At 40.6% G+C, this 22,068-nt stretch overlaps 2 protein-coding genes across 3 annotated transcripts in view; one reads left to right on the forward strand and one right to left on the reverse strand.

The window, feature by feature from the left end:
• Positions 1–10,646, forward strand: part of plekha4 (pleckstrin homology domain containing A4) — a 56,543-nt gene extending 45,897 nt beyond the window's left edge. The window contains exons 21-24 of the mRNA XM_061967695.1: positions 2,535–2,780; positions 2,860–2,981; positions 7,470–7,552; positions 9,416–10,646. Coding sequence (XP_061823679.1) covers positions 2,535–2,780; positions 2,860–2,981; positions 7,470–7,552; positions 9,416–10,248 — 1,284 coding nt within the window. The 3' untranslated portion in view covers positions 10,249–10,646. The remainder of the gene's footprint in view (positions 1–2,534; positions 2,781–2,859; positions 2,982–7,469; positions 7,553–9,415) is intronic.
• LOC133610933 (stonustoxin subunit beta-like) overlaps positions 1–22,068 on the reverse strand; it is a 460,649-nt gene that overhangs the window by 126,585 nt on the left and 311,996 nt on the right. The window lies entirely within an intron of this gene.

Below are 22,068 nucleotides of genomic sequence, written 5' to 3' on the forward strand. Positions count from 1 at the left end.
AGAGTGGACCGACACCAGCAGATGACATGGCACCCCAAACCATCACTGATGGTGGAAACTTTACACTAGACTTCAGGCAACGTGGATCCTGTGCCTCTCCTGTCTTCCTCCAGACTCTGGGACCTCGATTTCCAAAGGAAATGCAAAATTTGCATGGTTGGGTGATGGTTTGGGGTGCCATGTCATCTGCTGGTGTCGGTCCACTCTGTTTCCTGAGATCCAGGGTCAACGCAGCCGTCTACCAGCAAGTTTTAGAGCACTTCATGCTTCCTGCTGCTGACCTGCTCTATGGAGATGGAGATTTCAAGTTCCAACAGGACTTGGCGCCTGCACACAGCGCAAAATCTACCCGTGCCTGGTTTACGGACCATGGTATTTCTGTTCTAAATTGGCCCGCCAACTCCCCTGACCTTAGCCCCATAGAAAATCTGTGGGGTATTGTGAAAAGGAAGATGCAGAATGCCAGACCCAAAAACGCAGAAGAGTTGAAGGCCACTATCAGAGCAACCTGGGCTCTCATAACACCTGAGCAGTGCCAGAAACTCATCGACTCCATGCCACGCCGCATTAACGCAGTAATTGAGGCAAAAGGAGCTCCAACCAAGTATTGAGTATTGCACATGCTCATATTTTTCATTTTCATACTTTTCAGTTGGCCAACATTTCTAAAAATCCCTTTTTTGTATTAGCCTTAAGTAATATTCTAATTTTGTGACACACGGAATTTTGGATTTTCATTTGTTGCCACTTCAAATCATCAAAATTAAATGAAATAAACATTTGAATGCATCAGTCTGTGTGCAATGAATAAATATAATGTACAAGTTACACCTTTTGAATGCAATTACTGAAATAAATCAAGTTTTTCAAAATATTCTAATTTACTGGCTTTTACCTGTATATTAAATAAAATAGACTGCAAAGACAAGATATTTAATGTTCGAACTGAGAAACTTTTTTTTTTTTTTTTGCAAATAATCATTAAGTTAGAATTTAATGGCAGAAACACATTACAAAATAGTTGGCACAGGGGCATTTTTTTACCATTGTGTTACATGGCCTTTCCTTTTAACAACACTCAGTAAACGTTCGGGAATGGAGGAAACCAATTTTTGAGTCCTGGGTCTCCGTTGTCGTATTTTATGCTTCATTATGCACCACACATTTTTAATGGGGGACAGGTCTGGACTACAGGCAGGCCAGTCTAGTAGCCGCACTCTTTTACTATCAAGCCACGCTGTTGTAACACGTGGCCTTGCATTGTCTTGCTGAAATAAGCAGGGGCGTCCATGATAACGGTGCTTGGATGGCAACATATGTTGCTCCAAAACCTGTATATACCCTTCAGCATTAATGGTGCCTTCACAGATGTGTAAGTTACCCATGCCTTGGGCACTAATACACCCCCATACCATCACAGATGCTGGCTTTTGAACTTTGCGCCTATAACAATCCGGATGGTTCTTTTCCTCTTTTGGTCCGAAGGACACAACGTCCACAGTTTCCCAAAAAAATTTGAAATGTGGACTCGTTAGAACACAGAACACTTTTACACTTTGCATCAGTCCATCTTAGATGAGCTCGGGCCTAGCAAAGCCGGTGGCGTTTCTGGGTGTTGTTGATAAATGGCTTTTGCGTTGCAAAGTAGAGTTTTAACTTGCACTTACAGATGTAGCGACAAACTGTAGTTACTGACAGTGGTTTTCTGAAGTGTTCCTGAGCCTATGTGGTGATATCCTTTACACACAGATGTTGCTTTTAATATCATCGCTGACGTGCAGTGATTTCTCCACATTCTCTGAATCTTTTGATGACATTACGGACCGTAGATGCTGAAATCCCTAAATTCCTTGCAATAGCTCGTTGAGGAATGTTGTTCTTAAACTGTTCGACAATTTGCTCACACATTTGTTCACAAAGTGGTGACCCTCGCCCCATCCTTGTTTGTGAATGACTGAGCATTTCATGGAAGCTGCTTTTATACCCAATCATGGCACCCACCTCTTCCCAATTAGCCTGTTCACCTGTGGGATGTTCCAAATAAGTGTTTGATGAGCATTCCTCAACTTTCTCAGTCTTTTTTGCCACTTGTGCAAGCTTTTTTGAAACATGTTGCAGGCATCAAATTCCAAATGAGCTAATATTTGCAAAAAATAACGTTTTCCAGTTCCAACGTTAAGTATCTTGTCTTTGAAGTCTATTCAATTGAATATAGGTTGAAAAGGATTTGCAAATCATTGTATTGTGTGGTTTTTTTACGATTTACACAATGTGCCAACTTCACTGGTTTTGGGTTTTGTACTTGTTAAATAAAACCTCTGACTTGTTTCAATGAATACTTAGGTCTACTACGCTGCTGTGTTTTAATTTTGGTCATATTAGTGGTACTTGGAGAGCCAAGTGTTTCCTGAGGTGCTACTTGGTTTGAAAACCACTGATCTAGAGAATTGAGTAATAGTGTGAGGTGTTCCTAATATGATGGATAGCGGAAGCACCTTAAAGTACCGAATGAAGTGATCATTTATTTTCCTCAGGCCCCTTTTCCTTTAAGGGTGACACGAGTCGTCGCCGCCGTGCTGCCGTCCTCCCTTGTGGCTCGGCGGGTTTCCGTGGAGGATCCCCCGCCCGAGCTCGACACCCCGCTGCCTGAGCAGGTCTCACCTGAAGTCCAGGACCAAAAACACAAACCATCCGTCAGGCGTCTTGTGATGGAGCCTGCTGCTTCTAAAGAGGCGTCAAGGATGCACGGCTGTGACAAAAGTACTAGCACTGAAATCAAGGTTAGGAATAATAACATCAGATGTGCATGCATAACTATTTGACTTGCGTGCTCGTTCTATCGGTAAATTGCTTGAGCAGGCGGACGAACGGGCCTCTGTCCTGCTGACCTCTGACATTGAACCGGATCCCTGTAAGAGCCCCGAGCAGCGCGAGGCCAAACTCAGGCGTGTGGAACGAATACGGCAGCGAGTCATGCAAAGGTAACTTATCAACTCACACAAGTGGCTGCACTCAGTTGCATGAGTGCTGCCGGCATCAGGGAGTTGCGGTTCATTGGGAGAGACATGAATTCCGACATAAACTCGACAGCCATCCATGCAGTGCTACACAGTGCTAGACAACAATGTCGCGCACACTAAATATTCACACATAAGACACTGTTCATACAGAGTGACATGTACCCTATTTTTCGGAGTATAAGTCACACCTGCCGAAAATGCATAATAAAGAAGGAAAAAAACATATATAAGTCGCATCTTTTGGCGAAGTTTATTTGATAAAAGCCAACACCAAGAGTTTTTGTGTAAAAGTAGACAGTTTTATGTCGTCCACAGCTCCTTTACCACATGGGGTCCCCCAGGGCTCAATCCTTGCCCCAATTTTATTTGCGCTTTACCTTCTCCCCCTTGGTTCTATTTTTAGGAAGTACAGTATTGCATTTCATTTTTATGCCGATGATTGCCAGATTTATTTTCCCATGGCACAAAATAACACGGTTCAACGTCTTATTGACTGCCTGCACGACATCAAAGTCTGGCTTTCAGCTAACTTCCTGAGCCTAAATGAAGATAAAACAGAAGTTATGTTGTTCGGTCCAAGTCGCTCTCCCTCCCCCAACGTTGACCTCGGCACTCTGACCCCGTATCTCAGCGACTGTGTCACAAACCTGGGGGTAAAGTTTGACTCAGATTTTAAATTCGAAAAACAAATCAGCAGCGTCGTTCAAAAAAGCTTTTATCAATTACGCCAAATAGCGAAAGTGAAACCGCTTCTATCAAGACATGATCTTGAGAAATTAATCCACGCTTTTATCTCGACTCGTCTTGACTACTGCAATGCCCTGTATGTTGGCATTAGCCAGGCCTCCCTCGCCCGCCTGCAGCTCGTGCAGAACTCTGCTGCTCGTCTGCTAACACAGACCCGCAGACGTGAGCACATCACCCCTATTTTAGCGTCCCTTCACTGGCTCCCTGTGCGTTACCGAATACATTTTAAACTCCTTTTATTTGTTTTTAAATGTCTAAACAACCTCGCGCCAACCTATCTCTCCGACCTCCTTCAGCCTTACTGCCCCACCCGATCCTTAAGATCAGCCGATCAGCTGCTGTTGACGGTCCCTGACACAAGGCTGAAGCTTAGAGGTGACAGAGCTTTCGCCGTTGCTGCTCCCAAGCTCTGGAACGACCTACCCCTGAGTGTTAGACAAGCCTCCTCTCTTCCTGTTTTTAAATCTCTCTTAAAAACATACTTTTATTCCATGGCTTTTAACACTGAGTGATATCCATCCTGCAATGGCGCCCCATAATACACCTGCTGTGATCCTGTTTTTATGTTTTTATTAATTCTATTTTAATTATTTATTTTTTTATCGTGTTCTGTTTGTGTTGTGTTGTGTTTGCTCGGTACTCGTTTTATCTTTTAACCTGTTCATTGTACAGCACTTTGGCTACCCCTGTGGTAAATTTTAAATGTGCTTTATAAATAAAGTTGATTTGATTTGATTGACCAAGAATAGACATTTGAAAGGCAATTTAAAATAAATAAAGAATAGTGAACAACAGGCTGAATAAGTGTACGTTATATGAGGCATGAATAACCAACTGAGAACGTGCCTGGTATGTTAACGTAACATATTATGGTAAGAGTCATTCAAATAACTATAACATATAGAACATGCTATACGTTTACCAAACAATCTGTCACTCCTAATCGCTAAATCCCATGAAATCTTATACGTCTAGTCTCTTACGTGAATGAGCTAAATAATATTATTTGATATTTTACGCTAATGTGTTAATAATTTCACACATAAGTCGCTCCTGAGTATAAGTCGCACCCCCGGCCAAACTATGAAAAAAAACTGCGACTTATAGTCCAAAAAATACGGTACACACTATAGTTGCCAGCTATTTAGATCAGTGTTTTTCAACCTTTTTTGAGCCAAGGCACCTTTTTTTGCGTTGAAAAAATACGGAGGTACACCACCAGCAGAAATCATTAAAAAAACAAAACTCAGTTGACAGTAAAAAATTATTGTCGCAACTGTTTGATATGACTTTAAAGCATAACCAACCATGCATCACTATAGCCCTTGTCTCAAAGTAGGTGTACTGTCACCACCTGTCACATCACGCCGTGACTTACTTTGAGTTTTTTGCTGTTTTCCTGTGTGTCGTGCTTTACTTCTTGTCTTGCGCTCCTATTTTGGTGGCTTTTTCTTTTTTTTTTGGTATTTTCCTGTAGCATGTCTTCCTTTGAGCGATATTTCCCGCATTTACTTTGTTTTAGGAATCAAGAATATTTCAGTTGTTTTTATCCTTCTTTGAGGTTACATTGTTGATTGTCATGTCATGTTCGGATGTACATTGTGGATGCCGTCTTTGCTCCACACGCTGTAAGTCTTTGCTGTCGTCCAGCATTCTGTTTTTGTTTACTTTGTAGCCAGTTCAGTTTTAGTTTCGTTCTGCAAAGCCTTCCCTAAGCTTCAATGCCTTTTCTTAGGGGCACTCACCTTTTGTTTATTTTTGGTTTAAGCATTAGACACCTTTTTACCTGCATACTGCCTCCCGCTGTTTCCGACATCTACAAAGCAATTAGGTACCTGCTGCCACCTACTGATATGGAAGAGTATTACACGGTTACTCTGCCGAGCTCTCGACAGCACCGACACTCAACAACAACACATCATTTGCAGACTATAATTGCCGGTTTGCAAAAACTATTTTTAACCCAATTAGGTGAAATTAGATAATCTCACGGCACACAGTGGTTGAAAAACACTGATTTAGATAGTATCATCTGTGCTAGACATTTTTTTGTTCCAGTAGTATTCTGTTCCAAAAGATCTGACAAAGACCGAATGGCAATTTTTCCAATAAGAAATAAAGTACACCTAAGTAATCCGTTCCAGAGACACCCAAAAACACAAAGCACATTTTAAAGAGAATAATTAGGGTTTTAGATACATGAAACAATGTGAAAGAGGTCACATTTAACATCACTTTTACCTTTATTGAGGACTCTTGTTGGCGAGGACGATGAGGAGCAGACAGGGAGAAGGGGAGGGAAGAGGCAAGCTGACGCCACCTTGTGGAACAGAATTAAATAAATTAATACATCTTTAAATAATGACTTAAATGTGTCATTAATTACATTACAATTGTAAACAAAAATATGGTATTTAAATGCACCATCAATTCATCAATTAAATACACAGTGAAATAATAGTGTCAATAATTTTAAGAAAAAATTTATGAAATCAATGAATGTGCTAATAAATGTGTCATTATTTCATTCAAATACCATTTAATTTAGTGTAAAAACATATCTAATATTTCCCTTTTAATTACTTCATGGACATGTGTTGCAGTGCTTCATAAATACCCATTTGAGTTCATTACAGACACATCAAAGTAATTTTTCAAAGATGTATTTATTATTTTATTTTGTCCCATTTGATCGGCCACAGCTGACACACAGGTTCATGAAATAAATAGATACATTCTTACATTATGAAATAGTTATCTAAATTCTTAAATAATTAATGAAATATCAAATTATTAAATATTTAAATTAATATGTATGTTTACATTAGACACATTTAATAACCGGTTTATGTATTTCATTCCAATTATAATGGATTAAAAAAACATTGAAGTAGTTGTTTAAAATTTTCTTTATTAAGTTAATTTTGTCCCATTATATTATATCTTTGGCCCCTTCTTGGTTTATCAAATGTGTTATGTTATTAAAATACCAAATACGAGTCAATTTAACAGAAAAACATATATAACCTTTTTTTACTCAATTATTCAATTGTCATTTGATTTAATTGACATATTTAGGTAATTATTTATTTGATCCTGTTTAATCCTCCATAATGGACACACAATTAATTAAAAATATATATATATATAATCATTAAATCATGAAATAATTAATCAAAACATAATTAAATGATTAAATTAAATAATTAAATGTACTTTTACATTGAATAAATTACTGAGATTTAATAAAATATATGTATTTAATTCCAATCATAATTAATTAATGACACATTTAAGTAATGATCTAAATATGTATTTATTTATTTATGTCCTGTTTGACTTTCCATACCGTTGGCCCTATCTTGACTTATTTTGAAGTCATAATCAATAGAAAATGATAATAATAAAACATTCAAAAAGCAGAGACTTGAGTCACCAACGAGTAGGATTCGTTGTTACAATAACAGACGGCATTTGAAAACTGAGCCAAAATGTTGGCAAAAAATGGTCATCAAAACCAAATCATATGAAAAGTTGGGCGTACAAAAACCAAGGAACCACTGTATGGTAAATATACACTGCTATATACAAGTTAACTACTCTAAAGTACAGTATGTCCAAGTTTAATTTCGATAGTATTGTCCCTTGAGTCTAAATAAAATGGTTGCTGAAATTTAAAAATGTGTTAATCTAATCCATCAGTGCAGTCAGAGAGAGTGCCACATCACCAATCAAAGGAGAGGGACTTCTTCATGACACACCTGGAACGCAAAGAGCCACATCAGGTATTCATTTTGTTTTGTTACCGTATTGACTTACATTATCATTACCTTTACATGGGGTCTAGAGATTTATACATGCAAACCAAGGACTCCTCCCCAAGTGAGTAAGAGCTTTTCTACTAGCTGTTTGGCCACAATACTCAGCAATATGTTTGGAGGAGAAAAGGTGAGGCCTTTAATCCCAGGAACACCACACCTACCGTCAAGCATGGTGGTGGTAGTATTATCATACTTGCCAACCTTGAGACCTCCGATTTCGGGAGGTGGAGGGTGGGGGGTGTGGTCAAGGGTGGGGCGGGGCGTGGTTGGGGGCGTGGTTAAGAGGGGAGGAGTATATTGGCAGCTAGAATTCACCAAGTCGAGTATTTCATACACATATATATATATATATATATATATATATATATATATATATATATATATATATATATATATATATATATATATATATATATATATACATCCTGAAAATATGCAAACAAAACTGTGTTTAGATAATTGATACTTTAAACTTGCATAAATAAATATTAAGGAATATAAATAACTTGGCTTCTGAGAGCTTCAAAATGTAATGAATAAAATGCTAAAGTTGTTGATAAACAAGCAATTATTTTAATAATTAAATATGGTCATTTTAAATGAATTATTATGATCATTTAAAATTAATTATTTCAAATATGTTTATTTTAATGTATAATTCTATGGCTGGATGTAATAAGGAGTCAGAAAAAATACAAATAAAAATAAAATTAATTTTGATGTTTTTAGCAAAATATAGTAAAAATGTATTTCGTTTTTTTTTTTTTTTTTCATTAATAAATATATTTATTTTTTAGGTAAGATAAACATCATATAATTTATCTCTAGTCTGGATGATTTAGTTCTTGTCATGCTGTTGTCCTCCCGTCGTGAAAAAAAGCTGTCCTCACTCGGTCCGCATGGAGCTGGAGGGGGCGTGGCCTCCAGCTCCGGCTGAAAATCGGGAAATTTTCGGGAGAATATGTGTCCCGGGAGGTTTTCGAGAGAGGCGATGAATTTCGGGAGTCTCCCGGAAAATTCGGGAGGGTTGGCAAGTATGGTAGGTATTATGCTTTGGGCCTGTTTTGCTGCCAATGGAACTGGTGCTTTACAGAGAGTAAATGGGACAATGAAAAAGGAGGATTACCTCCAAATTCTTCGGACAACCTAAAATCATCAGCCCGGATGTTGGCAAGTCTTGGGTGTTCCAACAGGACAATGACCCCAAACATACGTCAAAAGTGGTTAAGGAATGGCTAAATCAGGCTAGAATTAAAGTTTTAGAATGGCCTTCCCAAAGTCCTGACTTAAACCCCATTGAGAACATGTGGACAATGCTGAAGAAACAAGTCCATGTCAGAAAACCAACAAATTTAGCTGAACTGCACCAATTTTGTCAAGAGGAGTGGTCAAAAATGAAAGCAGAAGCTGGCCAGAAGCTTGTGGATGGCTACCAAAAGCGCCTTATTGTAGTGAAACTTGCCAAGGGACATGTAACCAAATATTAACATTGCTGTATGTATACTTTTGACCCAGTAGATTTGGTCACATTTTCAGTAGACCCATAATAAATTCATAAAAGAACAAAACTTCTTGAATGTTTTTTGTGACAAACTAGTATGTGCTCCAATCACTCTATCACAAAAACATAAGAGTTGTAGAAATGATTGGAAACTCAAGACAGCCATGAAATTATGTTATTTACAAGTGTATGTAAACTTTTGACCACGACTTTATATTTTTTTTAAATTCTGAAAAGGATGTGTCATCCTATATTTGTGTCCATACAGTAGTTATAATTGTCATTGTTAGTGCATTCACTGTCTGTGCAAACTTCCTGTGTTTTAGATCATGAAACTAACTGCCATTCAAAGACCTTCAGAAGTTCCCTGAGCTATGTGTCTGCAGAACTGACATCTGAAGATAAAGATAAACAACATCCATTAAAGCCGGGGCGAAAAACACAGCACAAAAGTTACACGCACACCAAAACCAAACGGCCACCATCGCCACATCACATCTCAACTATGACGGTCTACCAGAAAGATGGAAGCAAAGGTTTTGTGGGCTACCAGGAAGATGAGCAGCAGGAGAAGAATGATGATGAAGAAGGGAGTATTGTATCATCTGATCTAAGATCCAAGTGGTTCCTCTCCACCAACCACCACCATGAATTCCTACCCTTGCATATCCAAGACATCAGTTATGAAGGGATCCCAGGCAAAGAGGACCAACCTGTTTGTCTTGATGATGGCAACGTGATGTCCTCCACGGTCAGTCAGAGCTTAGAGAAAATGAAAGAAAACCACTCGCTCTTCTATAAGATCGCTTGCGACATCAGCATCTCAGACACGGACATCACCAGGAACGAATCCTGCATATCCCCTCACCTAGAAGACCAAGAGGAGCTGGTCATCACGGAATGTGAAGTTGGAAGAAGGTCTGACCAGGAGAGCAAGGACTTTGGCCAAGGGTTGCCAGATGTAAACCATCACTCAAACGGCCACAACATAAATGATGCGCTCAAGCTGAGCATTAAAGAAAGCAGACCTCAGGTCCAGGTCTCGGAATGTGACCAAGAGGAGAACGGCGGGACCAAAGCGCCAGGCAAGAACAAGGGTGTCAGTCGGAGAGCCTCCTTCCAAAATGCAAAGGTCACCGTTTTAAGGACCAGCTTGTAGAGAACAACCTTGGATCAGAAAACTCGGAATGCTAAAGTATTGTATCAATTCAGCCTTCAATCCACATGGCAATGACGTTATGACTGCACTGCAACCATATTTTTGGGGAACAGGTTCCTTTTTGTTAACCGTGATGTGACTAAAAACGAGACAACCCGCGCATAACCAATTCTACTACGACTTCAAAGAGACTCTGATTTCTTGTGTGCGTTCGCCATCGTCTTTCTGTGTTGATGTGTAGCGCCGGACGACGGACTTTATATGCTTCTATTTTCCTTCTTCTATAGTACGCGTCCGGTGCCACTGTGTGTTTACAACACCACACGTAGGTGTGGCATATGTATTACATTGTTTTCTCCCGTCTGGACGGGATCATTACGTGAGTATCGGACACATATATAAACTAGTGCTGTCAAATGATTAATTCATCAGATTAATCACACTTTTGAATTTGTATTAATCACAGGTTATTACTCGCTTGCATTTTTAAAGATGTGCCTTAAAGGACCTAAGTATTTGGGCACAAATGCAATTTTTTTGTCAAAATGTTAAGCATTTAAAATGTGTTACTTAGACTTAGACTTGGACTTCCTTTTTATTGTCATTCAAATTTGAACTTTACAGCACAGATAAGAACGAAATGTCGTTACATAAGCTCATGGTAGTGCAGGATAAAAAGGCAATAAGGTGCATATATAAATAAATAAATAAATATATATAAATAATATATAAATATATATATAAAATAAATAAATATATATAAATAAATAAATAGATTACTGTACAGATAAATGTATTGCACTTTTCCACATGCATCCACGTTTATGGATGTATGTTATATTGTCTTTTTTATTCCAGCGAGTTAATCCATTTTGGGGGGAGTTGAGGGGATAATTTAATCATGATGCGTTCAAGAGTCTTACGGCTTGAGGGAAGAAGCTGTTACAGAACCTGGAGGTTCTGCTTCGGAGGCTGCGGAACCTCTTTCTCGAGTCCAGCAGTGAAAACAGTCCTTGGTGGGGGTGGGAGGAGTCTTTGCAGATTTTCTGAGCCCTGGTCAGGCAGCGGCTTTTTGCGATCTCCTGGATAGGAGGAAGAGGAGTCCTGATGATCTTTTCCGCCGTCCTCACCACTCTCTGGAGAGACTTCCAGTCTGAGGCACTGCAGGCTCCAGTCCAGACAGAGATGCAGTTGGTCAGCAGGCTCTCTATAGTGCCTCTGTAGAATGTGGTGAGAATGGGGTGAGAGAGAGCTGTGCTCTTTTCATCCCACGCAAAAAGTGCATGCGCTGCTGAGCTCTTTTTACAAGAGCTCCGGTGTGTAGGGACCAGGTTTTATTCTCAGTTATCTGCACCCCAGGAACTTGGTGCTGCTTACTATCTCCACTGCTGTGCCGTTGATGAAGAGTGGAGCGTGGCTGGACTGGTGCTTCCTGAAGTCAACGATGATCTCCTTGGTCTTGTTGACATTCAGGACCAGGTTGTTGCTTCTGCACCAGTCAACCAGATGTTTCACCTCCTCCCTGTAGTCCATGTCATTGTTGTCACGGATGAGGCCCACTACTCTCGTGTCGTCCGCATACTTCACAATGTGGTTGGTAGTGGACCTGACACAGCAGTCATGGGTCATCAACGTGAACAGCAGCGGACTCAGGACGCAGCCTTGGGGGGAGCCGGTGCACAGGGAGATGGCACTGGAGGTGTTGTTGCCCACTCTCACAGATTGGGGTCTGTCTGTGAGGAAGTCAAGCAGCCAGTTGCAAAGGGGGGAACTGAATCCATGTACTTGAATGCATGTCACTTATTTTCATAAAATTTAACAGTTTTATCTAAGAAGGGTACATTTTGAAGTGAAATTTGCCAGTGACCACTGATCACTTACCATATAGCAACCCTTTCAGGTAACCATCTGCGGTTAAAGGGGAACATTATCACAATTTCAGAATTGTTAAAACCATTAAAAATCAGTTCCCAGTGGCTTATTATATTTTTCGAAGTTTTTTTCAAAATTTTACCCATCACGCAATATCCCTAAAAAAAGCTTCAAAGTGCCTGATTTTAACCACCCGTCCATTTTCCTGTGACGTCACATAGTGAAGCCAATACAAACAAACATGACGGAAAGAACAGCAAGCCATAGCGACATTAGCTCGGATTCAGACTCGGATTTCAGCGGCTTAAGCGATTCAACAGATTACGCATGTATTGAAACGGATGGTTGTAGTGTGGAGGCAGGTAGCGAAAACGAAATTGAAGAAGAAACTGAAGCTATTGAGCCATATCGGTTTGAACCGTATGCAAGCGAAACCGACGAAAACGACACGACAGCCAGCGACACGGGAGAAAGCGAGGACGAATTCGGCGATCGCCTTCTAACCAACGATTGGTATGTGTTTGTTTGGCATTAAAGGAAACTAACAACTATGAACTAGGTTTACAGCATATGAAATACATTTGGCAACAACATGCACTTTGAGAGTGCAGACAGCCCAATTTTCATCAATTAATATATTCTGTAGACATACCCTCATGTCAGCAGGCCAGGGAAGCTAGGGTCGATATTCTTCTCTTGATCATCTTCGGGACGGTGTGAGCCAAGACATCCAGGGGGTTTAGCTCGCTCGTCTGCGGGAACAAACTGCCGCCATTGCTTGCCGTGCTAGCGAGGCCCTTTGTCCCTGAATTGCTCACACACTCCGGCAGATTCAATGGGGGTCTGGCGGCAGATTTCTTTGACTTTATCGTTGGAAATGCATCTGCTTTGAGTGTCGCAGGATATCCACACATTCTTGCCATCTCTGTCGTAGCATAGCTTTCGTCGGTAAAGTGTGCGGAACAAACGTTTAATTTCTTGCCACTTTCGCATCTTTGGGCCACTGGTGCAACTTGAATCCGTCCCTGTTCGTGTTGTTACACCCTCCGACAACACACCGACGAGGCATGATGTCTCCAAGGTACGGAAAACAGTCGCAAAAACGGAAAATAACAGAGCTGATTTGACTCAGTGTTTGAGAAAATGGAGGATTGCTTCCCGATGCGACGTCCGAGAGCGAATATTAGAAAGGCGTTTATTTCGCCAAAATTCACCCATTTAGAGTTCGGAAATCGGTTGAAAAAATATATGGTCTTTTTTCTGCAACATCAAGGTATATATTGACGCTTAAGCATGTATAGTCAAAACAAGTGTGTGATTAATCTGTGTATACACATAATGCAAGGAATTATTGGTGCTTATTCACATAAATAACTTGTTATTTTTGACAGCAATAGAAAAAACTAAAACATTTTCGACCCGCCCAAAAGAATACAAGACAAGCCTTCCCGTATAGACAGGGCCTTAAACTGACGAGGGTGTGTTGGATCATGGGAAAATAAGATATCAGGAGTATAGAGACTGAAGGAGTCCTAAAAGGTAGAATTTCATACACTACTTATTTACTGTAAATGTCCATTTTTCAAACACGTGCACAAGCAACTGCCATTTTGCCATGCACGATAAAACTATTTGTTTTCATTGATTAATTACTCACTGTCAACAATTTTCCTCAATATTTTTTGATATCATTCAGACTATATATTTGAGTTCCGGTGAGAATTCCTCTCCAAACTGCTTGATGATGCTCATGAGCCACCCAAAACCTCCCCATGTGTGCTGATTGCCAGCAAAAAAAAAAAAAAAATGTTGTATACAGTACATCTCCTCTGACACGCAGCATCACACAGAAAGGTAATATTTGTGCAGTCCTCTGACGTTGTTTGGTGCAAAATTAACCACATTAGCACTGCGGAAAACATTACGTCGCTAGTGGTTCCTAAACATAAACAAAAGAGAAAAACAACTCAAAGTCTTGTTTACTGATGTTTGAGGAAGGAAGAGAGAGCAACATTTCCTTTTCAATGTATACAGTGACATATTTTCTGGGGAAGATCCCAAAAAAATAAGGGGTTTTCATTATCATTATTGTCACAAGTTGCTGTTAAAGCAGTAAAAAAAAAAAAAAAAATTAAAATAAAAAAAAGTTTTACTGTTCTACAAAGTGTGGAAAGTTCACTAGTTGTGTTTCATTTAAAAATGTAATTGTTGAAATGAAAGTCTCATGAGATAAAAGGTGAGACTTAAAAGGGATCATGTTATGACTTTTCTTTCCACATTCAAAACAATTCAGTGGTCTCCAACCACCGGTCCGGGGCCGTTACACATTTGCTACCGGGCCGCACAGAAACACTAATTAACAGAGGTGTGGACTCGAGTCACATGACTTGGACTCGAGTCAGACTCGAGTCATGAATTTGATGACTTTAGACTCGACTTGACAAAATGTAAAAAGACTTGCAACTCGACTTAGACTTTAACATCAATGACTTGTGACTTCACTTGGACTTGAGCCTTTTGAATTGACATGACTTGACATGACTTGCTACTTTCCCCAAAACCCAAAGATGAAAAAGTTATTCGGGAGCGCTCCGTATTTTTCATTGTGTACTTGTCTATCAGTGTTGCGTGTGTCAGCTGGTGTGCTCTCAGTACAACAGCCAATCAAATTAGATCTACTTTGTTTTCATCACACAGCATTCATCCAATCAAATTGCAGGACAACCAACGAAGAAGACATGTCCAAACCACACGCCAGTGAACAAAAAATGATACCTAAAATAATTTTGTTTGGGTATAAAAATTACGAGGTGGTCAACACAAAACGGTTTGCAGTATGCAACACATGCGGTTCGAAAATTACTGATGGAGAGGCAACAACTTCCAACTTCGTCCGGCATTTGAAGTTGCACAAAGAACGGTAAGTTTTGAATGTAAGATAACGTTTATTGGCTAAGTAACGTGACTTTTATTTGCTGTGTAGTTAAATCAGTGAGGCTGTAAACTCACTGCTAACGTTATAACGTTATTGCAAACACGGGAATCTGTTGCAGTTCACTACCTTATTCATACTTTTTGTTCAGTGATTTTTTTTAAGCAGGGTTACGTTAGTCAATATATCACACGTAACGTTAGACGGCGGTCAGCAGCACCGCGTATTTTAGCCACCTAAAAAAAGACAAAAATAGTAAAATAAAGGTCAGTTAAAATGTATACTATATTATGAATATGTGTACGGTTTTAGCTAGCTTTCTGACATACTGTTGGTTGTTTACCTCAGTGGTCCCCAACCACCGGGCCGCGGCCCGGTACTGGTCCGTGGATCGATTGGTATCGGGCCGCACAAGAAATAATTTTTTCTTTTTTTAATTAAATCAACATAAAAAACACAAGATACACTTACAAGTAGTGCACCAACCCAAAACAACTCTCTCCCCCTTTTGTTCTGGGCATTGAACATGAAGACTCTTCTTTCACTGTTCCGAGTGGCCATGAGAGTCTTGGCAGTGCCTGCCTCCAGTGCTCCAGTGGAGCGAGTTTTCAGCCATGGTGGCATCATACTACGCCCCCATCGTGCACAAATGACTGACAGACTCTTGGCTAATTTGGTCTTTTGCAAATGCAATGCAGCATAGGGCCCTGACATATAAAAAGTACAACTTTTTTGTTATGTTCACGTATATGTCATGTTTTTTCAATGTTAACACTTTTGTACAAATAAGTACATTTGCACTTTATTTTTCAATGTGTTTGTTCTGTAAAGGAATGAGTTAATGTTTAAAATGACTGGTTAATAGTGCTATTATAAAGTGCAATGTCAGCACAATTTTCTTTCCTGCAATTTAAAATGCACTTGTTTTAATAAATAAATACAGCGTTTGAAAAGCATACACAATCTGTGTTAATATATTAGTCTGTGGTTAAAAGGACTTGAAAGGACTCGAAACTCAAAATGCAGGACTTAGGACTTGACTTGAGACTTTCCAGTCTTGACTTTGGACTTGACTCGGGGCTTGCCTGTCTTGACTCGGGACTTGACTCGGACTCGAGGGCAAAGACTTGAGACTTACTTGTGACTTGCAAAACAATGACTTGGTCCCACCTCTGCTAATTAATTTATGAACTAACGCATTTTCTCCAACTTAACTTTCGCCTGTCCCACTAAACACTAATAAGCTTGTTAATAGATGTATATTACTCCTTTGTTATAGTGCATGGGACAATGCACATTAATGGACATATAAAATGTTAATGAGCCAGATTGTAGCCAAAGGATAATTTTTTTGCTGTTTTTATCTGCCACACGTACAGTAGAAAGCCAGTAAATGAAAATAATGCATACATTAAACTAGAGATGCCCAATAATATCGGACTGCCGATATTATCGGCCGATAAATGCTTTAAAATGTAATATCGGAAATTATCGGTATCGGTTTCAAAAAGTAAAATTTATGACTTTTTAAAACGCCGCTGTACGGAGTGGTACAGGGGCGCATCGTGAGAAGTACAGAGCGCCAATAAACCTTAAAGGCACTGCCTTTGCGTGCCGGTCCAATCACAAAATATCTACAGCTTTTCACACACACAAGTGAATGCAAGCCATACAGGTCACACTTAGGGTGGTCGTATAAACAACTTTAACACTGTTACAAATATGCGCCACACTGTGAATCCACACCAAACAAGAATGACAAACACATTTCGGGAGAACATCCGCACCGTAACACAACATTAACACAACAGAACAAATACCCAGAAACCCTTGCAGCACTAACTCTTCCGGGACGCTACAATATAAACCCCCCCGCTGCCCGCCACCTCAACCCCGCCCCCCCCCCCCCCCAACCCCGCCCACCTCAACCTCCTCATGCTCTTTCAGGGAGAGCATGTCCCAAATTCCAAGCATGTTAAAAAAAATAATGCACTTTGTGACTTCAATAATAAATATGGCAGTGTCATGTTGGTATTTTTTTTCCATAACTTGAGTTGATTTATTTTGGAAAACCTAGTTACATTGTTTAATGTATCCAGCGGGGCATCACAACAAAATTAGGCATAATAATGTGTTAATTCCACAACTGTATATATCGGTATCGGTGGATATCGGAATCGGTAATCAAGAGTTGGACAATATCGGAATATCGGATATCGGCAAAAAATCCATTATCAGACATCTCTACATTAAACCGGTCCCTGGTGGAAAAAAGGTTGGGGAACCCTGGTCTACATAACATGTAATGGTGGTTCTTTGGTCAAAATTTTGCATTGGTTATGTTTTACGGTCCTCAAACCGCTTTCTGACCGTCTCTTCAGGATGCGCCGTTTTGTGGGCGCTCTTACTTACATGCCTGAACTCCGACAGCGTCTTCTCCCCATCAGCCATGTTGTCGTTTTTAGCATTTCCATATTGAGTCTACTGACAGATATAAGTTTAAAAACTATACGCTACTTTGTATTACAAATGGCAACAGCGGAGGATGCACGTGCATGAACGAGCCAGTCTGCCCCAAAACGCGCAGATATCAAAAAAAGAGGAGCTCGTTGACTACAATGTTGTTGAATCTCAAGTCTCTACCATATATGGAGATATCCGCTCACGTCTACAATTGGAAAAATGTCACAAAATAGGCAAATTCCAAACGGCTTGTTTGGAGGAAGTATGAAGGAAGGCAAGATTCCATCCATCCATCCATTTTCTACCGCTTGTCCCTTTCGGGGTCACAGTGGGTGCTGGAGCCTATCTCAGCTGCATTCGGGCGGAAGGCGGGGTACACCCTGGACAAGTCGCCACCTCATCACAGGGCCAACACAGATAGACAGACAACATTCACACAATGGGGCCAATTTAGTGTTGCCAATCAACCTATCCCCAGGTGCATGTCTTTGGAGGTGGGAGGAAGCCGGAGTACCCGGAGGGAACCCACGCAGTCACGGGGAGAACATGCAAACTCCACAACGAAAGATCCCGAGCGCAGGATCGAACCCAGGACCTCCGTATTTTGAAGCAGACGCACTAACCCCTCTTCCACCGTGCTGCCCCATAACAATATTACTATTCGTAATTCCCTTTTTTCTGCCTTGAGTACCTGCTCTCCAAAATGTTTAAAAGTGTACAGATAGTTTCAGAAAGAGCACTTTGCAAACATCCATTGTAACAAAAATGGTAAGAAAATAGTTGCTTAAAAAGTGAGGACACCCCTATGTCAAAATGAAAGCTGTGATGCCCCCTATGGGTTGTGTTCAACATATTAGCATACCACTTATCCTCATTGGGGTCCCATTAATGACTCATGGATAAAAGTGGCTAAGTCCCTGCTGTGGCGGCAATGTTTTTCAACAAATCCTAATGACATCTTCCTCTCAGTCAGTCTGCTAATAATGTGCATTAAATGTAATAGTAATTTGGCTAAAACAACGCCAAGGCTACCCTTTGTTACTGATTCTGTTCATAACTTTTATGGACAGAATTTCTAGGCGCAGTCAAGGCGTTGAGGGGATCCGGTTTGGTTTCTGCAGGATTAGGTCTCTGCTTTTTGCAGATGATGTGGTCCTGATGGCTTCATCTGGCCAGGATCTTCAGCTCTCACTGGATCGGTCCGCAGTCGAGTGTGAAACGACTGGGATGAGAATCAGCACCTCCAAGTCCGAGTCCATGGTTCTCGCCCGGAAAAGGGTGGAGTGCCATCTCCGGGTTGGGGAGGAGATCTTGCCCTAAGTGGAGGAGTTCAAGTACCTCGGAGTCTTGTTCACGAGTGAGGGAAGAGTGGATCGTGAGATGGACAGGCGGATCGGTGCGGCGTCTTCAGTAATGCGGACGCTGTATCGATCCGTTGTGGTGAAGAAGGAGCTGAGCCGGAAGGCAAAGCTCTCAATTTCCCGGTCGATCTACATTCCCATCCTCACCTATGGTCATAAGCTTTGGGTTATGACCGAAAGGACAAGATCACGGGTACAAGCGGCCGAAATGAGTTTCCTCCGCCGGGTGGCGGGTCTCTCCCTTAGAGATAGGGTGAGAAGCTCTGTCATCCGGGAGGAGCTCAAAGTAAAGCCACTGCTCCTCCAGATGAGGTGGTTGGGGCATCTGGTGAGGATGCCACCCGAACGTCTCCCTAGGGAGGTGTTTAGGGCACGTCCGACCGGTAGGAGGCCACGGGGAAGACCCAGAACACGTTGGGAGGACTATGTCTCCCGGCTGGTCTGGGAACGCCTCGGGATACCCCGGGAACAGCTGGACGAAGTGGCTGGGGAGAGGGAAGTCTGGGCTTCCCTGCTTTGGCTGCTGCCCCCGCGACCCGACCTCGAATAAGCGGAAGAAGATGGATGGATGGATGTCTAAAACACCCTAATGTTACAGGTTTTTTTTTGTAGACTTGTGTGAGAAATTTCAAGACAATATGTCAGCAAAATAATAGCACGAGCAACACAGTTTAGGGACTTTTGTATGCAGCAGTTCAGGAGTAGAATATTTAGCAAACACAAACAAAATACATAACCATGTAAAAAAAATATTGTTTGTTTTTGTCCATCAGTTCATTAGTTAGCAGGCTACTTCCTGGTTCTGTTCCTGATTCTGGAATAGTTTGGTATAATTCAGGGGTGTCAAAGTCATTTTAGCTCAGGGGCCGCATGGAGGAAAATCTATTACCAAAAGTGGGCCGGACTGGTAAAATCATGGCATGATAACTTAAAAATAAAGACAACTCCAGGTTGTTTTCTTTGTTTTACTTTGGCCAAAAGTAGAACAAGCACATCACAAATAATCCTGTGGACAAAACACTTCAAGTTTGTTGAAAATTCTGAGGAAATTGGTGCGGTTTCAAAAACACACTGAGCTTAGTCTTCGTCTCAGTGTATCTACAAAGCCAGGGTTAATGTTTAAGTCACAGTCTTTCTGGGATTGAACAAAAAACACAACATGTGAACTCTTCTAGGTACCAAATACCTCTTTTTGTCATGTCCACGTATCTATACAGAGCTAACTCAACAAATCGTAAGGAACGGAGGTAAAAACTATTCAAAAGGGTTAAGTTCACTTTTCTCGTGTTTGACAGGGACATTTTGGGGCAACGAGGGTGTCAAATGACGATTTTAAACGGCAGGTTTTAAGTTTCATGTGTCAGGTTCAAACACTGATGACATCTATTAAACAGACGAGAAGCAAGGAACCATACAGAGACAGAGTTACATTTTGCTCAATTGAGGAAAGACATTTTTTAGGCTGTACTCTAGTTACTGATCCAAATTACGCTCTAAAGTCTAGCTCACGTCCTTCCTCTATTTATTTGGGAGGTCCCTGGTTACATCAATGAAGCTGTCGCTGTGGGAAGGGGGTAATCTTGACAGCTCAAGTTAGACACAATATATGATTATACAAAAAAGCAAATGTGCTGATATCGCCCTGTCTCTACTTTGTCTGCGTCACGGCGGTGTTCAGCCTTGGCAGTCAGCAGGCCGTTCCTGGACACAGACACCGATACGAGACGACTTCCAATCTTTGGATTTGCAAGTCGTCTCTTTGCACAGATAGAGAAGTACTACTTCAACACAATTGATAATAACTATAGCAACGGCCCTTAAGCATAAGAGTTGTGTGATGATTTATACATAATTATTCTAAGAATGTGGGTCGAGGAGGAGGAGCCACAGTCACCCTTTACTGTGTACCTCTAGCTTGGCCCTGGTATAAACCGTTTCAAGTTTCAAGTTTATTCATAATGCCATATAACAATTACAATAGTAGTGAATATCATCATTTAAAGATGTTGGTACGTGAAAGGGTTCCCCAAATAAGCTAGAAGAAGCTTTTCACAGGGGGTCCAGAGGACAATATATACATGGAATGATGAAACATGGTAGCAAGCACAACAACAAAAAACTACGCTAAATGATTAACACAAGATAATAGTACTAAAGCAAGCATACACATACATACATACATTCATTCAACCATGCAAAACCCAACAGTAGTGTACCCCACATGAGGCATTAAAGATAGGTGGTTAATAGGCAAGTTTTCAGTTTCTTTTTTAAACTGCTTGCCTAACAGAACTGCTATTGTGACATCCAGTGGACACATTTAAGAACAGCAGTTTCTTTTGTTAAAAAAAAAAAAAAAAAGCAGCTCATTTTAATACTTGGCAAACTCATCACGCGGGCTGGATAAAACCTGATCAGGCCCGCGGGCCGTAGGTTTGACACCCCTGGTCTAATTGATAATGAGTTATGTTGAAAATAAATGTTTATATTCTATAAAAGCTGCATCTTTATCCAAATTCTCAACAAAATTCAAATATTTATCCTGGCTGTTGTGCTATATATACAGGTAAAAGCCAGTAAATTAGAATATTTTGAAAAACTTGATTTATTTCAGTAATTGCATTCAAAAGGTGTAACTTGTACATTATATGTATTCATTGCACACAGACTGATGCATTCAAATGTTTATTTCATTTAATTTTGATGATTTGAAGTGGCAACAAATGAAAATCCAAAATTCCGTGTGTCACAAAATTAGAATATTACTTAAGGCTAATACAAAAAAGGGATTTTTAGAAATGTTGGCCAACTGAAAAGTATGAAAATGAAAAATATGAGCATGTACAATACTCAATACTTGGTTGGAGCTCCTTTTGCCTCAATTACTGCGTTAATGCGACGTGGCAGGGAGTCGATGAGTTTCTGGCACTGCTCAGGTGTTATGAGAGCCCAGGTTGCTCTGATAGTGGCCTTCAACTCTTCTGCGTTTTTGGGTCTGGCATTCTGCATCTTCCTTTTCACAATACCCCACAGATTTTCTATGGGGCTAAGGTCAGGGGAGTTGGCGGGCCAATTTAGAACAGAAATACCATGGTCCGTAAAACCAGGCACGGGTAGATTTTGCGCTGTGTGCAGGCGCCAAGTCCTGTTGGAACTTGAAATCTCCATCTCCATAGAGCAGGTCAGCAGCAG

The sequence above is a fragment of the Nerophis lumbriciformis genome, linkage group LG11 (assembly GCF_033978685.3).
Source record: "Nerophis lumbriciformis linkage group LG11, RoL_Nlum_v2.1, whole genome shotgun sequence".
In the NCBI taxonomy this organism is placed as follows: Eukaryota; Metazoa; Chordata; class Actinopteri; order Syngnathiformes; family Syngnathidae; genus Nerophis; species Nerophis lumbriciformis.